General features: G+C 36.3%; 1 protein-coding gene across 10 annotated transcripts in view; it reads right to left on the bottom strand.

The window, feature by feature from the left end:
- Mff (mitochondrial fission factor) overlaps window positions 1–16,530 on the bottom strand; it is a 31,324-nt gene that overhangs the window by 7,892 nt on the left and 6,902 nt on the right. For 3 of the 10 annotated variants that reach the window (XM_013010179.1, XM_013010197.1, XM_013010205.1), the window contains exons 4-5: window positions 15,700–15,869; window positions 10,288–10,376 (exon numbers count right to left, since the gene is read on the bottom strand). In XM_013010179.1, the coding sequence (XP_012865633.1) occupies window positions 10,288–10,376; window positions 15,700–15,869 (259 nt within the window). Of the gene's footprint in view, window positions 1–2,470; window positions 2,630–7,852; window positions 7,928–10,287; window positions 10,377–15,699; window positions 15,870–16,530 lie in introns of all 10 variants that reach the window. The other 7 variants (XM_013010127.1, XM_013010135.1, XM_013010170.1 and 4 more) reach the window with 4 other exon arrangements.

Here is a 16,530-nt window from a genome sequence, read left to right as displayed (position 1 = left end):
ATGACATTTGAAACTCTCATCAAATCTTGCTCAATACTTAATCCATGCAAGATCTGAATATACCAACTTTTGATTGACTTTGATATGCTAGAGATTGAACTCAGGGTCTCAAGCCTAGTAGGCAGATGCGCTACCATTTGAGCCTCAGTACCACCCTTTGAATATGCCACGTTTTAAAAATGTTTTCAGAAGTGAAAAACTAAGACTCCAGGCTCCAGGGTAACAACCCATGGAATACAACCACAAGCAACATATAATTCTTCTCAATTCAAAAATCTTATTTAAAAGAGTAATATAATTTCTTCCCAGAAAAGGGTGTTCTTCCTTCCTTCCTTGTTTTCTTTCTTTCCCTTAACTACCTATCAATTATTCAATCAATCATACTAGGGTTTGAACTCAAGAGACTTGCTCTTGCTAGGCAAACATTCCTGCAACTTGAGCTGCACCTCCCCTACCTATGCCTTGCCTCTCCTGTCTATGCCTCTTGGGAATAGGTGGGATTACAGGCATGGTCCATGACCACTGGGCTCTAGAAGGGAATTTTTAAAGGTTTTTTTTTTTTCTTATTAAGAGAATATAGAGTAAAGTTTACAGTGGTAATTTTCTGATTTTGTATATTTGAACTTTAGGCAATGTTTTTTTTTTTCCTCATCATATAGAAAAAAGCCTATCTTTACAATTACTGTATCATCATATTTGAACTGAGTATGTGCTGGTGGGATGTGATACAAGCAACCTTAATGCACCAGAATTTGTTATCTAGCTATCATTTAAATCTACACAGGATTTGGAAATTTTTATTCAGGTATTTTCCTTGCAATAGTATCTGATATGATATACTCTGAAGTAATAAATCTGGCCTCCTCCAAAAACCTATTGAAATGGAAAAGTTAAAGAAGATATCAAGTAGAGAAGAAATATGTTTAAAAGAGGGAGGTGAAAACAGGCCTTTATGAGTAGGAATTTTAAGACTTTTTTTCATTATTTTGAAGGATCTACTAAATAATTTGAGACTATTCATGTTTTTTATTTATTTATTTTTTTTTTGGGGGTCCGGTTGTGGGGCCTGAACTCTGGGCCTGGGCGCTGTCCCTCAGCTCTTCAGCTCAAGGCCAGCGCTCTACCACTTGAGCCACAGCGCCACTTCTGGCTTTTTTCTTTTTGCTTATGTGGTGCTGAGGAATCGAACCCAGGGCCTCAGGCATGCAAGGCAAGCACTCTACCACTGAGCCACCTTCCTAGCTCCCTATTCATGTTTTATGTTAAGTAAGAAAGGGAGAAGATAGCTCCCAAGGATTCAGAAAACGATTATCCCCTCCCTACCTATTTTAACATGAGAAAGGGGACCCAAAGGAACTAAGCACTTTTCTCAAGGCCATTAGGCAGCTCTTTAGTGGGATGAATAAAAAATGAGTGGATTGGCTCCAAGCCTGTATTTTCTCTTCTGGATGTTGATGTTTTTTAGTTTCCAAATATTCCAAAATATTCTTTCAAGCTCTAAGACTATAAAAGGCCTCTGAACCCTTTGGGGAAATGAAAAAAAAAAAACCCACAACAGTATGTGTGTGTGAATATGTGTGTACGCACAGTCCCATATATACAAGTACAGTGTATGTAATCCCCTCTGTGCCATGTGCTTTTTCTATAAACTGTTGTTAGTGCGGCTCTAGTCCTTGGGTCTTTGTTCCAAACGCATACCACCTATAAACTCTGGAATGATTAGCACAGGCCAGGAGTGATCAAGGATAAGCAGTACAAAAAAGAGGCTAGGTTGGTATCAAGATTAAAAGCACTCAGCAAGTGTTCAAAGTTAACCAGAAAACATTTCAGCTCTAAGTAGAAATAAGGTTCATTGGAAAGGTTGGCTGAATTTATTGGACATTCTTGCAAAAATTAGCAGTCTCATAAAATGATAATGCAAACTTAAAACAGATTCTCAGAAATCACTAATGTTCAGAGTTGAAAGTTTTAAATGAGTGCAAAAAAGTTTGAATGAACAAATGCTTTTATGTTGAAAAAATACCAGCATTATCAAAAAGATAATAGCATCTGGGCTTTTAGGATAGGCCAAGAAATCTGTAGCCAAGAGAAAAGGAAAAATGTACTGGCAGCTACCATGACACCTCTCACGCCTACCTTATTAATTCAATCCTATCAAACTAAACTCCAACATCCCATACTCAGTCCAACAGCACATCCCTGGACAGACTCAAGTACTTAGAATAGGTCAACAAAGTCTTTGAAAAAACCATTACATTTCCTGACTAATGGAAAGCTAACAGACTCCCATGAAATGTGAATTTTGGACAATAATTTCAAATTAAAAGAAAGCAAAGCAAGCTGTTTCAAACCATTGCATCTTAGAAAGAGACTAGGAGGTGCAAACATAAAAGAAAGACACCACACTCCACTAAATAAGGAGCCAAAAGGAATGTAACAAAGCTGGCAAGAGTCACTGATGGCCAATCACCTGCGATTTTCATCCAGCACATCCAAGATCTGCTGGTAAGCCCTACGAGTAGAAGACTGGATAAGCGACAAAATGCCACGAGCAGAAGAAAGATTAGCTCCATCTTCAGGTAACATATGGGGAGGACAGACCCGAGCCTGGGGTGGCGATGGTGTCACACTGTTTACACAAAGCACAGCAAATGAAGAGAAAAATACTCAAGTCAGATTTTTATACAACTTTACCTGAGCAGTTTTTAATCTTAGGGAGTTTTTTGGGATCTGTTTTCCCCATCATCCCCCTTGCCCCAAGAAAACAACAAACAAATAGGTTAACAGACATTTTGATTTGTTCAAAAACAACAGCTACAATGTAGCATTGGAACTCTGTAACCCCAAACATCAAAATAAACAAACTGAATATGAAAAACAACTTCAGAAGGAAAGAACACTAGAGCAATGAATGGGTTCAGTCTTTAGCTTCGCGGGGAGAGAGGACAGCATTCTTTATTTTGTGCAGTATATAGCTGATCTTGTAAACCAAACCAACTGTGGAGTGGGAGAGAGAGCACCTAGGTGTCAAAGCCTACACACAAGTGTCTAAGTTGATCTCACGAAGTGTCACTTCAACACTTCAACTACTTCACAAATACAACCAAACAAGTATGAGGAATTTATGATGAGGATTTGAAGAGAAGGGCACAAAACTAAGAAAAGCATTCCACTTGCTTCCTGGCAGCCATCTACACTTGAATGAAACAATTTGTTCAATTCTAATGGGAACTCTTTAAGGTATAGGTGAGTACTTTGAGAGAGCTAGTTGATATTGGAGCATGATTATATGAGAGCATGATTATATGAGCATAACTCATACAAGGATTTGGCTTTTGTTTGTTCCATGACATTGGGATGAGGGCCCAACATTCTCAATGGGCAAAACACACTGGAATAAATGCAATCCTATTTATATTATTACATTTAAAACAAACAAACAACACAGGGCACCGATGGTTCATGCCTGTAATCCTAGCTACTTAGGAGGCTGAGATCTGAGGATTGCAGTTTGAAGCCAGGCTCTGCAGGAAAAGTCCATGAAACTCTTATTTCCAATCAACTTCAAGAAAACCAGAAATGGGGCTGTAGCTCAAAGTGGTAGAGTACTAGCCTTGAGCAGAAAAGGTTAATGACAGCGCCTAGGCACTGAGTTTAGGACCCAAGAATGTTCAACAATAACAACAACAAAAAAAACAGCAGATAGCAAACTGAAAAATGGAAAGCCTTATTTTGACAGTGTAACCTTATCTAACTGAACATATATTTATTTGGAACCCACAAAATAAATGGGATAATTTTTGAAAGGATAGTTACTAGCATCTAATATTCCAATTCCCAGAAAATTAAGAAACCAAATATCCATAGTTTTGTCAATAATTTCCAGTATCCTGAAGATCTAAAGAGACAGGTATAATAAACATGAAAGCAATGTTCTTCAAAGACTCTGGAAGAGAGAGAAAGAGCTAAACAAAATGTTAATGGTTTCAGCCATTACTCTATTATGGCTGATTCATCACAGAAATTAGGTCTCGTGGTGACAAAATACACTGAAATTTTCAGTCTCATGGCTAGTAACGCTAAATGTCTATCTAGAGACAGGAAAATTTCTGGAATCTAAATAAAATGTGTTAATTGATTCAAGTGACTTTACAAAACCTGAATTGGACATACTATAAAACCCGTTAGCAGGTCCGAGGCCCAGAATCTGTCTTCTAGTCTTGCGCTCAGAAGGCTTTATGGCTAACACATGGAAATCCTGAAGCTCCTGCTGTATGGGCAACTAGGCAGGTGTCAAAGGGACAGTGTCACTAGAGGTGGGATTTAGAATGATCTGGTCTGTGGTGATGTAAACAGTCCATCTTACATTCTTCTTGATGAAGATGCCAGCACATCTGGATGTCTTAGGCAAGTGTTACTTTGAATTTTGAGGCTTAGGACACTTTGTGTATCATTCTATATGAAACGATGAAATAGATACATATGATTGCATTAAAGGCTAGAATAATTAATATTTAGAATTATAATCTTAAAGCTACAATATCAATGAACTGAATAGGAATCTAGAGTAAAGTGTGATGAATTTTTGCTTATTAAAGAATAAAAGGGCTCAGGTATGGTAAAGCATGTCTGAAATCTCAGCACTCAGAAGGCTGAGGCAGTAGTTAAGTTTCAGGTCAGGCTGAGCTACATAGGAAGACCCTGTCTTGAAAATAAAAAATACAAAAGGAAAGAAGAATTACTTTCATTGGGAGATCATTTTGCTAAAATCAATCAATAAGGAATTATTTTAAATTCTAGGAGTACAAGTATTATGTCTGTACATAGGAAATATGATGGTCATCTAATAAAAACTAATCACAGACTCACAGTCAACAACTACAGAGATGGAATAAATAGAAGGCTGGATTCTAAAATACTCCACAGGCACTCATTATATATATCAATAATAAAAACTCATAAAAGTAAATGAAAAAATTAAAAAAGACCTGAAACACCTTTCAATTCTAAGATGGAATATGATAAAACAAAAAAAAGTCCCTTATATGATTCTCAATGATAACTTAAAAATATATTATGTAGAAAGATAAAGGATAAATCTAACTCCTTTAAAAAAAACATGCAAATGAAAGCAATCATTTTGGTTTTGGGTACTAGAGGTGAACCCAGGGTCTTGTGCACCCCTAGCCCATGGAGCTAAGTCTATCAATATTAAGTAGTAAAGATACTGCTAAAAAAATCAATGTTAAACAAGTACTTGGCTCCAGCTATTCAGTAGGCAGGACCAGAAGACTGGAGTTAGGAAAAAGCTAACTAAACTCTCAGTATGAGCCAGGCATTACGGCACATTCTCGAATGTGTATTTATTTACACAGCAAGCCTCCATAGACCAGAATAGGATGTGTTATTTTCAAACTGACTAGTTCTTTTGACAGTATAAATTAAATACCCCTGGTGGTAACATCTATTTTCATTTGCAGAGAAAATGATTATAAGATGATCATAACTACCTTAATACTACTAAATAATTTGGTAATTCTTTCTTCCTTTTTAAAGATTTAGGCAGCCTTAACCTTTTCTTAAAAAACAAAAACAAAACACCAAAACCCTTAAATACAAATATGAGTAATTTTCATTTTACCAATCAGTCTGACACCAGCTGAGAAGCCCACTACAGGTTTTCCCCAAGCAGGGAACAGTGGTCTTAGGATAGGTCAACATTTATATCCAGCCAATATTTAGCAATTTGTTGTTGTTTTTCTTGGTTCCAGTCCTTGAGTTTGAACTCAGGGCCTGGGCGCTGTTCCTGAGCTTTTTGGCTCAAGACTAGCACTCTACCACTTGAGCTACACCTCCACTTCTGGCTTATTTTTGGTAGTTAATTGGAGATAAGAGTCTCATGGACATTCCTGCTCAAGCTGGCTTTGAACTGTGATCCTCAGATCTCAGCCTCCTGAGCACCTAAAACTACAGGTGAAAGCCACTGACACCTGGTTATTGTTGGATTTTTAACAAGTAAACCCCTGTGAAAAATAAAAACGATAACAATGTTGAAGCACTGAGGTTACTTAAGAAAATAACACTCTGAAAGTAATCACACCTGAAAATATCACCTGAAAGTAATCATAAGATTAGGAATAAAAGTACTCTTAGAGGATAAACTGTTCCTAGGAGTGTAATGACACAGAATCTTAACTTTACATTTTAAAAAATAACAGATATAAGCAATATGAAGTATGTATAAGTAGCTATTTCATTAGTAATATTCTGCCTCATGCTTACATAAAATCTTACTGCGTAAGAGTTAAGTACACAATGCTAGGCAATGTTAGAACTAAACTTTAAGGCATAGGGATGTGAGGGAGGCATAGCTCATTATTAAAAGGTTAAATTTAAGGTAAATTAGCATTTTTGCTATGGGTTTTCATAGGACTGTTTCTCAAACTGTGTGGTTTACTTCTTTGATGAAGCACCAGACTCTTCAAGAAAATAATACAAAAATTTAGGCATCTGTGGCTCACTTCTCTAATCCTAGCTACTCAGGAGGCTGACACATGAGGATCTCATAAACAAGCTTGGGTAGAAAAGTCCAAGAAACCCTATCTCCAATTAACTAACAAAAAAGTGGGCCTGGAGAGTGGTTCAGATTGTAGAGTGCCAGGCATCAGTGAAAAGACCAGGTGAGAGCCTGAAGTCTTGAGTTCAAGTCCAGGTGCCTATACCACAGACACACAGACAGACAGACACACAGACACACACACACACACACACATACACACAAAAGGTAATTTAAAAATTCACTAAAATAAACTGGGTATTAATTTCTCTTGAAATTTTAAATAGAAATTTTTATTTTGCGATTACAATCTGAGGCAAATTACCAGTTGCCAGAAGCAAATAATAAAATTAGAGTAAGAGAAAGTCACTGTCTGCCAGTGTGGTTTCTTCTGTTGCTTAAGAACTACATTCTGTACTGTCTTTTTCAATATTGGGAATGAAGCCCAGGCCTTCTGCATGCTAGGTGAGCACTCTGCCACTGAGCTACAGCCTCATTCCTGCTGAATGTCTCTATTATATGCCAAAATGTTCTGCCTCATGAGGTAGCCATCCCATACATTATCCTGTCCCACCTGCAGAAAACGTGGGGCTAAGGATCTCAGAAAAAAAGATCTTCCAAATCATAATTTTAATCTACGGAACTTAAAAAAAATGAACCAGAAAGACAGCTCAGGTTTAAAACAAAAAAGAAAATACAGCATGTTAAAATGTAAAAAGTGACATTATCTGGGCACTGGTGGCTCACGCCTGTAATCCTAGCTACTAAGGAGGCTTCAAGGTTCCAAGCCAGCCCAGGCAGAAAAGTCTACGAGACTCCTATCTCCATAAACTACTCGGAAAAAGCTGCAAGTGGTGCTGTGGCTCAAGTGGTAGAGTGCTAACAGTGAGCATAAAGAGGCTCAGGGACAGCATTCAGGTCCAGAGTTCAAGGCCCAGGACTGGCAAAAAAAAAAAAAAAGCCAAGTGATACATTACTGAGACTAATTAAGTAAAATTTGTAGGAAATGAACAAACCAATCAAAGAAAAACAAAGAAAATGAAAAGTTATCATAAATAAATTATCCAATTTTCCTTTCATTATTACCCATAACTATAGGACTGCTTTAGTTGGTCTTTTTGCTTGTTTTCTTAACATAATTTATGAGGACAGTTTGAGAAATCCTGAAAGAGAAGTACTACAAAGCCAGAGAGTAAGAGTTAAGAGTATTATATGCCAGTTACGCAGTGAGATAGATTAGTAGTAATGTAAGCTAACAACTCCTAATGGGAAAAGCAGAGCAGAGAAAAATCTTACGTGTACTCCGGTGCAGAAATCGATCCCTGGAACCTTGAAATTTTATTTCTTGGGGCAGAATCTGATCTGTGCCACCTTAAATAATAATTATGCTTCTTTTACATATTCAGCTTTTACAACAAAGAAAAAGCTAGATATGATTCTATTGTCAGAATTCATTTTTGTGCCAACAGATGACAATAAGAAAACAAAGACCAATGTCTCTGATCAATACCCACTTCCACATCTATTCTCAGAGGCAAGGGACAAAAAAAAAAACAGGCAGGCAAAGGTTATGAGTGATAATACACAATCTACCTAACATCACAAAGACGATTTTGGCAGATAAAGTCAGCAATAGTTTCATAATTATGTTGGAAGAGGTAAAATATAGCTGTATTACACTAATTAATCATTTCCTCCTTATCACATTAATTTGGACACATAATATGTTGATTACACAAAATTCTCAATGTTAATAAGATGTAGCAGATTCTTAAAAGATGAATTATGAAATGAAAGGAAAAGAAAGAGGAAGATTTCATTATTAATACAAAGATAGTTAAGTATTTTACTATAATATGGCAACATATATAAACATCCATAATAAAAAGTATGGTAAAGTCCAAGGCATTTCACTGTGGAAATATGTAAAGATTCATGTGACTTGCGCTTTCCAAACTAATATTTTTTAAAACATTATACTTCCAGTTTTATTAAACATGTAGAAATTGTCATTAAGGCAACTTAAAGAAAAAAAACCATCAAACATAAGCATTGTTAATCTTTTGTGCTAGGAGGAACTGATTTGGTAAGTTAAAATAAAGCTGTTATGTAATTTTCATACACATAGAGCAATTTTCTTTCTCTTTAGCTACCAATAACATGTGTTTTGAGAAAAAGTAATACAATAATAAAAGAACTCTTTATTTTATTGACATGAAGTGTCAGAGGACCTAAACAGCAAGATCTATCTTTATGCAGTAGGAAAAAATATTGCCAGAAAGCTTAAAAAAATTATAACTAGCAAATAACAAAAGCCCTTAGGTATACATTTAATATTTCTTAACAATAAATTATGTATCATATGGTATGTGGAAATATTCTAGAAAAACAAACTCCAAGGATTGACACGACACCACATATGCCAGCCACACACTTTAGGGAACACACTTTCAACCATTTTAAAAAAGTCATATTCATAATGGCTAAAACTCTCAGGGAAATATTTCCTGAAGGAGCTACAGATTCATTTTAGCTTGATTTCTTCCTATATAAGCCTTCAGACATAAGGCTATATAGCTGTCTACATAAATGCAACTACTTTAGGAGACATCTTAAGATTCTCCAAAAAACCAGAAAAGTTAGGTGCAAATAGTTTTTTCTCTTGCAACTAACAAAAGAATGCAATTTTTTAAAAAAAGCAAATAATCTACACTATATCTGGAACTTCACTGATCAGCTGGAAAGGCCAGTGAACCTCTCCTCACACTTCTTTGGAAGCAAGGATCAATTATTAACAGTCCCAGTCCTCACTGTGCTCCAGTTATTTTATACACAAAGTTAATTAATTTCACTTTTATCTAGATTTGCAAACTCTCAGAAGAGATGTATCATCTAATTAATTATTCAAGAGTTCCAGGAGAAGTTATCATGGTATCATAGTGCTCAAGGTGAGTTCTTGGAAACCAACCAAAATATTATTGAGGAAAAGCAATAACTTATCTAAGCCCAAATCATCCATTTTTAAATGGCATCACTGCCAATGGCTTTAAGATTTAAAATTCTGACCAGTTTTCAAGGGGTAGTTTATTTGTTAATTTTAATAAAACACTAAAAATACGTTTGTCTGATCTGAAATATCTATGGTGGCTTCAAGATCAGGATGTGAAAACTCATCCACAGATGAAAAAAATTTAAACAAATAGTCCTTTAAGTAATACATGCATTTGTTTTTTGAAAATGAAGGGAACCTAATAATTCACAAGCCATTATGTAGAAAGCTAAAAAGATACTTGTAATAAATAAGTAGAATTCTATTTGTCTACAGTATAGCTCATTAGGAACAGAGATGGCTGTTTTACAATCTTATGGCAATGTTAACTTAAAAATATAAACATAGTTTTTTACTTTAATCTTCTTGTTTTATATACTAGTTAAACATTTTTGAATTTGCATATAATAGAATATTTGAATTCATCAATTTGTCTTACGTATACTTTATAGATTTCCTCAACAAGGAAATAATACTTACAGGAACATACAGACACAAAGAAGCAGATAATGTGACTGAAAAATTTTTATAACTAACAAAATGATCAGACTTTATGACAAACTAGAGTTAAAATGTAAAAGTGATGTAAAAAACTTCACATATGATGGGAAGCAATTATCTAGAACAAGATGTGCACACATTCTATGGAGAAAATGTATAAAGATGCTCAGTGTCCACTCACATGGAATCGTTCCTGACCAGCTGTCCATTTTGGCGAACAGCATTTTCACTCATAGAGCGCTCTCTCTTTAGCCTGCCAACTGCACGGATCTGTTAAGACACAAAGAAAGGGAAGGGAACAGGAAATATCCTTAGTAGCCTTAGTAGCTATTTTGCATCCAAAGAACCTTAGTCCTGAAATTTCAAGGAACAAAGAAAAAGCAACCAAGAATTGCTGCCAGTCATGTAGTACAGTTAAGACTTGTTTGTTTTTTTAAAAAACTTGTGCTTATATTATAATGCAGATAGAGTTTAGAATGCCTGTTCACACTTACAGATAAGTTATCCTACTTTCTTTTAAAATATCAATTTTGCCTGGTAAAATAGTCACATCTCAGTATCACTGGGACTGGATCCAGGACTTCAGGATATACAAATCATGGGATGCTAAAGAACCTCACATAAAATGGCACGTTTTGTTACCTCCCTCTTCATATTTAAATTATCTCTAGGGTACTTCTAATACCTAATGGAAAACAATGTAAATTCAATGCGAATAGCTATTATACCCTACTGTTATCATGTTCACTTAGGTCATCAAAGGCCTAATTACACAGGACACTAAGAAGATGGGAGGCAAATGCTGATCACACAATGGGTGTGAGAGGGAAGCTGTGTGAGAATGTGTGGAAAAACAAACAACCAACTTTACAAACAGAGCAATCAGTTTGGAGCTTTTTAAGGTTATACTAAAGTCAAAGTTAACTTTTAAGCAGCTACATATAAAACAATACTATCAAGTGCAAGTGCATATATTCATGTACGGTGAGCTACGTACTAGACTGCTGTAGAAGAATCTGAATCTGACTGTTCCTTGCCTTCCTAGTTTGTAATTTCTCTGAAGAACAACAGTTTTTCTGTATAGAAGGGATCCAAATAAATTATTTACTGAGGCAGAACCATTTTTTCTGGTAAGATGTATGAACTCATATTAAGTAGGCCAGAAATGATGGAAGTAGGCAAATGTCCATGACCTTAACATAGGCCAAGAAGCTTGAATTTTAAGTCTCTTGTTATTTGCACTATTGGAAATCTGATATTAAAAACATCTTTACACAGATAGTTATCTTTGAGGTTATTGTTAAATGAGGAGAAATAACAGGTCAAAAACTTCTATTTCTTTTGCTTTCTAATGTGACCTACCTGTATACTATAAAACTAATGAACTCAAACACTGATTGGATAAAGAGCATAATGACATTTCAAATGTTTTTATCATTTAGTTCAAGGTAGTGGTGGATGCTTTTCAACTTAGGATCTTAATATTGTCATTCAGAACCAGTCCAAACACTGATTAGATAAAGAGCATAATGACATTTCAAATGTTTTTATCATTTAGTTCAAGGAAGTGGTGGATGCTTTTCAACTTAGGATCTTAATATTGTCACTCAGAACCAGTCTTACTCTCTTTCAGAATAAGAAATACAGTTCCTCAGAGTCAAAGCACTTCTTGGTTACTGGGTCACGGTGTTTTCTGGTATATTTATAAAGTGTGTAGTGCTAGATATTCAGTACATATACAGGTAAGACTCCTCTTTAATGTGCTTAAACACAAGTTACACTAGGTTACTCATAAACCCAAATAAATACCTTTCAGGCTTCCGTTTATTGGTCCTTTGGGTCTATGCTAAGCCTACTATCCTTTAAGGATCTGCTCAGATACCTCAGCATCTACTGCAGATTCCTTCTTGCTTTCTGTGGAACTCTTGGATCAGAAGAGAGGAAAACAAAGTACATGTGGACAGGACAACTGGACTGAACACCCTCACAGTTTCCACAAACATGCTCAACGCTCAAGATTTTAAATAAATAACGTGGAAAACAGCCAAGTCAGTGATTAAGAGTTAGCAGAAAGAAACATGGAACAATGTATCACAGTGATAGCAAAGGCATGAATTGTGAGTGTACACCAAAAAAATCTTCCAAGTGTACACTACAAACAGACTTATTCTCTCTTTCCTCACTTTGCTCCAGACTTTTGCTCTATTCAGCTTATTACAGTCCTAGTTCCTCTTTCTACAGAAGATGGGGAAGCAAAGAGAGTTAATAAACTACCATTAAATTGTCCTAACACTATGGTCAAGTTCTTGATTCCCTAAGCTATTGCAGTGCTCTTTTAAGTATACATTGAGTGGACTGGCCATTTTCTACATAGGCTTTAGGCTATGTTACATAGTAGTTCAGAATACTTCAGATCAGCTATGGTCTTTTACTTCACATACTCATAGTGGTCATGTCAATGGAATTGAGCCATCATAAATAAGGTACTAATAATTATGTTGCTTCCTTATACTTAAACTGCAACGTTCAGTGTTCTGTTAAGATGTTCACAGCATGTGTGTTATCCTAGCTTCTACTGAAGCATTGTTTTCAAAGTGTGATCTATGACTAGGTTGGCTCTTGCTAAGTACTACATCTCCTAGTGCTTGAAGCTCTGGCTGTACACTCTGCACATGACTGCTGTAGGATTTAGCACCGTGTGGATACCACTGACAGCTTCTTAACAAATATGTCCCTTTCTGAAAACACTCATTGCCTTTACTCTTCTTTCAAACCAGGTCATGGTTTATACAGGCCCACTCATTTTGCTCCTTCCTTCAGATCACTTCTGATTATTGACCCATTTGAATAGATTTGGGGGTTCAGTGACATTATATAGACTTATTTTATAAATGGATGGCATTCTAGTGTCTTCTTTTAAGTAAGATTGCTCTTTTCAACCAAAACTCTTATAGCCTGTCCTTTACAAAGTCTGTTTGGTTTCTCTTCCTATTTAAATACATTCAGAAAGCTCTTGGCATTTATTGTGGTTGAGCTTTGGGAATTCAAATCTTTGGATGCCAGATAGTGATCAGGAATGTTGCTAACCATTCTACAAGTGCAAAACAACAGCCTCACTGGACAATATCACTGGAGAATTCTCCAGTCCAAAACGCCTTAAGTGCTGAGGAAAAGAAACACTGACCTCACCTAACACTGCACTGGGTTCAACAATGGAAAGGAGGAAGAGAGAGAGAAAAAGAGGGAGGGAAGAAAAGGAAACCATGGTTTTCACTGTGGGATGATTACAAAGCAAAGAGTTTCAGTTTATCTCACTTTATAGATTCTGAGCTGCCTTTAGAATCAGAGGGGGAGGAACATTTTTTCTGCCAAGATCTATTTGAATATTTATAACATCATTCACAGGCCACACACAATTATCAATACAGTCAGCTATGGGAAGCTGGAGAAAAGTATACGATTGTCTCCTTATGTACTAAATGATTTTGCAGTCCTTATATTGCTTCACAAGCCAAATGTATGAATAGTCAATTTTAGCAGAACTCTGGGACTTCTAATTTAGTCTATTTCTAGCAGTGGCAAGAATTCTGTCTCTCTTTCCTGCTCATTGGTTATCTAAATCACCGTCAACAGGGTACTAGACTATTCTGTACACTTGAAGTACAAACAAACTATGGTCATCGAAACCTTTCAATAGGTAGCTGGCATTAATCTTAGAAATTTCTCTTAGGTTTTAGGATTGGGCTCCTGCTATAGGATGTCCCCCTCTCTGAAACTATTTGAACTCAGCCTTGCTTTTGCTCTGCTTCTGTGCTATGCTTATGGACTTTCTTGCCCAGGATGGCTTAAAACCACTATCCTCCTGATCTCAGCATCCTGAATACCTAAGATTATAGGCCTAGAGACCAATCTTTTAACTCTTTTATAATATTATTTATAATTCATTATTAAATATTTAATACAATTTTATATCTATACAGATTGAGCTTTTAATGTGTTTTAATGATTGTGTGTGTTTGTGTGCGTGCATGCATGCATGCATGTGTGTAACTCGGCCTCAGCATGAATTCAAGGCCTAAGCACTGTCTCTGAGCTTTTATGCTCAAGGCGAGAGCTCTAGCACTTGGTAGTTAACTGGACAAAGAGTCTCACAGACTTTCCTTGCCAGATCTGGCTTCAAATATAATCCTCAGATCTCAGCCTCCTGAGTAGCTAGAATTACAGGTCTGTGCTGCCAGTCCCAGCTTTCATGATAATCCTATGAAGAATTTTTCATTACTTTTATTTTTGTATATTACTAAGTAACTTGCCCAAAGTTATGCAGTTAGTAAAATAATAAGGTAGGCCTTCAAAATTAGTCTAATCTCAGCTTACTTGTTTCCTAGTGCTATACACTCTGGGAATTTATCACATTTGTTTAATTCCACAATTACTGTCAAAGTATACCCCATATAGTCTTCTGAGGGCAATCCTTGTAAACTTTTTTTTCCTTCAGTCTTTAATCACTCAAAAAAAATGCTTGTTTTTCATTTACTTTTCTGGTGAGTCGTGGGGCTAGAACTCAGAGCTTGGGTGCTGCCCCTGAGCTCTTTTGTTCAATGCGAGAGGTCTACCACTTTGAGCCACAGCACCACTTGCACTTTTGGAGTGGTTAATTGGAGATAAGAGTCTCATGAGGACTTTTTTGCCCAACTGGCTGTAAAATGTGATCCTCAGATCTCAGCCTCCTGAGTAGCTAGGATTATAAGCCTGAGCTCCCAGTGCTCAGCTTGGGTTGTTTTTTATTAGAATCTTTTTTTTTTTTTGCTTTATTTGTTGTTGCCCTTTTTTGGTTGTTGTTATGCACTGAGTAGACAAATGTCTATTAATATAGTTAAGAGGAAACACAGAGCAGAATTCTAAGTCCAAAACAAAGCTTTTCACAGCTATAATTATATGGGGACTCTGGGCATCTGGGAGACATGACCTCCAACCAGGAGTATGCTGTGCTATCATTTGTTTATGTGGCCATCTTCATCAGTCCATTACTCTGTGTTATTAAGAACTTTTTATCTTCTGAGGGCTGATGGTTTTCTGTCAGACAACTGTTGTACAGCCAGGCAGAGAACCAACTTCCAAACAGCAGGAGCAGGTCTCAATCACTTTTATGTCTTATCTACAAAAGCTCACAGAACAGTTGATTAATAAGTTTTCCAAGTCTCTTGCTGCCTTTTTTCATGACATCAATATTTTAATTCCCTCAGCACAAACTTTGAACTTAAAAAACCAGAAACACCTACTACTAGGAAACTATCACTCTTCTTTAAAAAATTTTTTTTAAAATTATCTTTACTTGTTGTACAAAAAGGTTACAACTCAACGTGCAAATTTTGGCGATGGCCCTGCATTTACTTTTCACAAGATTTACCCTTTCCTCATGAGTAATATTCAAAATTTTTGAAGAACATTAACACTTCATTTGGGAAATGTAAAAAAAAAAAAATCAACTGATAGTAACAATGTTCCATATGGAAAGCTTCCCTTAAATATAATAATGGTATGACTTACAGACTCCTACACTTCCAAATAAAACTGAGTTTAAAATTCTACTTACTTCTTCATTTTGAGGGGTTGGAGGAGGTCTTTCTAAATCTAGAAAATCTAGTGGTCTTTCACTCAGTGTAAGTACACGGGGTGGTGTTTTTAGTGCCAGAGGTTTAAAGGGAGTTGACTGGATAAGGTCAAGATCTGCTGGTCTTGAAAATGAAACATCTTCATTATTTCCTGGGAGGGGGAAAAAAAAAGTTTTCCAAATTGAGAAGATATATGAGTAAATGCTATACAAGGAGATAAAAGAATGGCCCCAAAGTGTATGTTCACATGTACAAAATGTTAATCATCACAGAAACAATTAAAATCACAAGGAAATGTCACTACACACCTACCTGAATTAAAGATAACTGACAATACAAATGTAGCAAGGACATGGAGCAACTGAAATCCTCATGTATCTCTGACGGGAATATTACATGATACAAAGATATGGCAAGTAAGATGACTAACATACGAAGATATGAGTACTCAGAAAGACCGGTACATTAATACATATTGTAATACCAGCTTTATCCTAAGAACCTCCCCAAAAGCAAGCAACTCCGATGCTTGTCAAATGAATAAGCAATTTAGGCTGTAACTGCACAATGGAATGTTACTCAGTAATTAAGAAGAATGAACAACTGACATATAAAACAACATAGAAGGGCTGGGAAGGTGGCTCAGTGGTAGAGCACTTGCCTTGCATGCATGAGGCCTTGGGTTCAATTCCTCAGTACCACATAAGCAAAAAGAAAAAAAAAGCCGGAAGTGGCACTGTAGCTCAAGTGGTAGAGTGCTAGCCTTGAGCTGAAGAGCTGAGGGACAGCGCCCAGGCCCAGAGTTCAGGCCC

This window comes from Dipodomys ordii, unplaced genomic scaffold (genome assembly GCF_000151885.1).
Source record: "Dipodomys ordii isolate 6190 unplaced genomic scaffold, Dord_2.0 Scaffold1, whole genome shotgun sequence".
Taxonomy (NCBI): domain Eukaryota; kingdom Metazoa; phylum Chordata; class Mammalia; order Rodentia; family Heteromyidae; genus Dipodomys; species Dipodomys ordii.
Note: the sequence above shows the minus strand (reverse complement) of the source record. Positions and strands in the feature narration are given on the sequence as shown.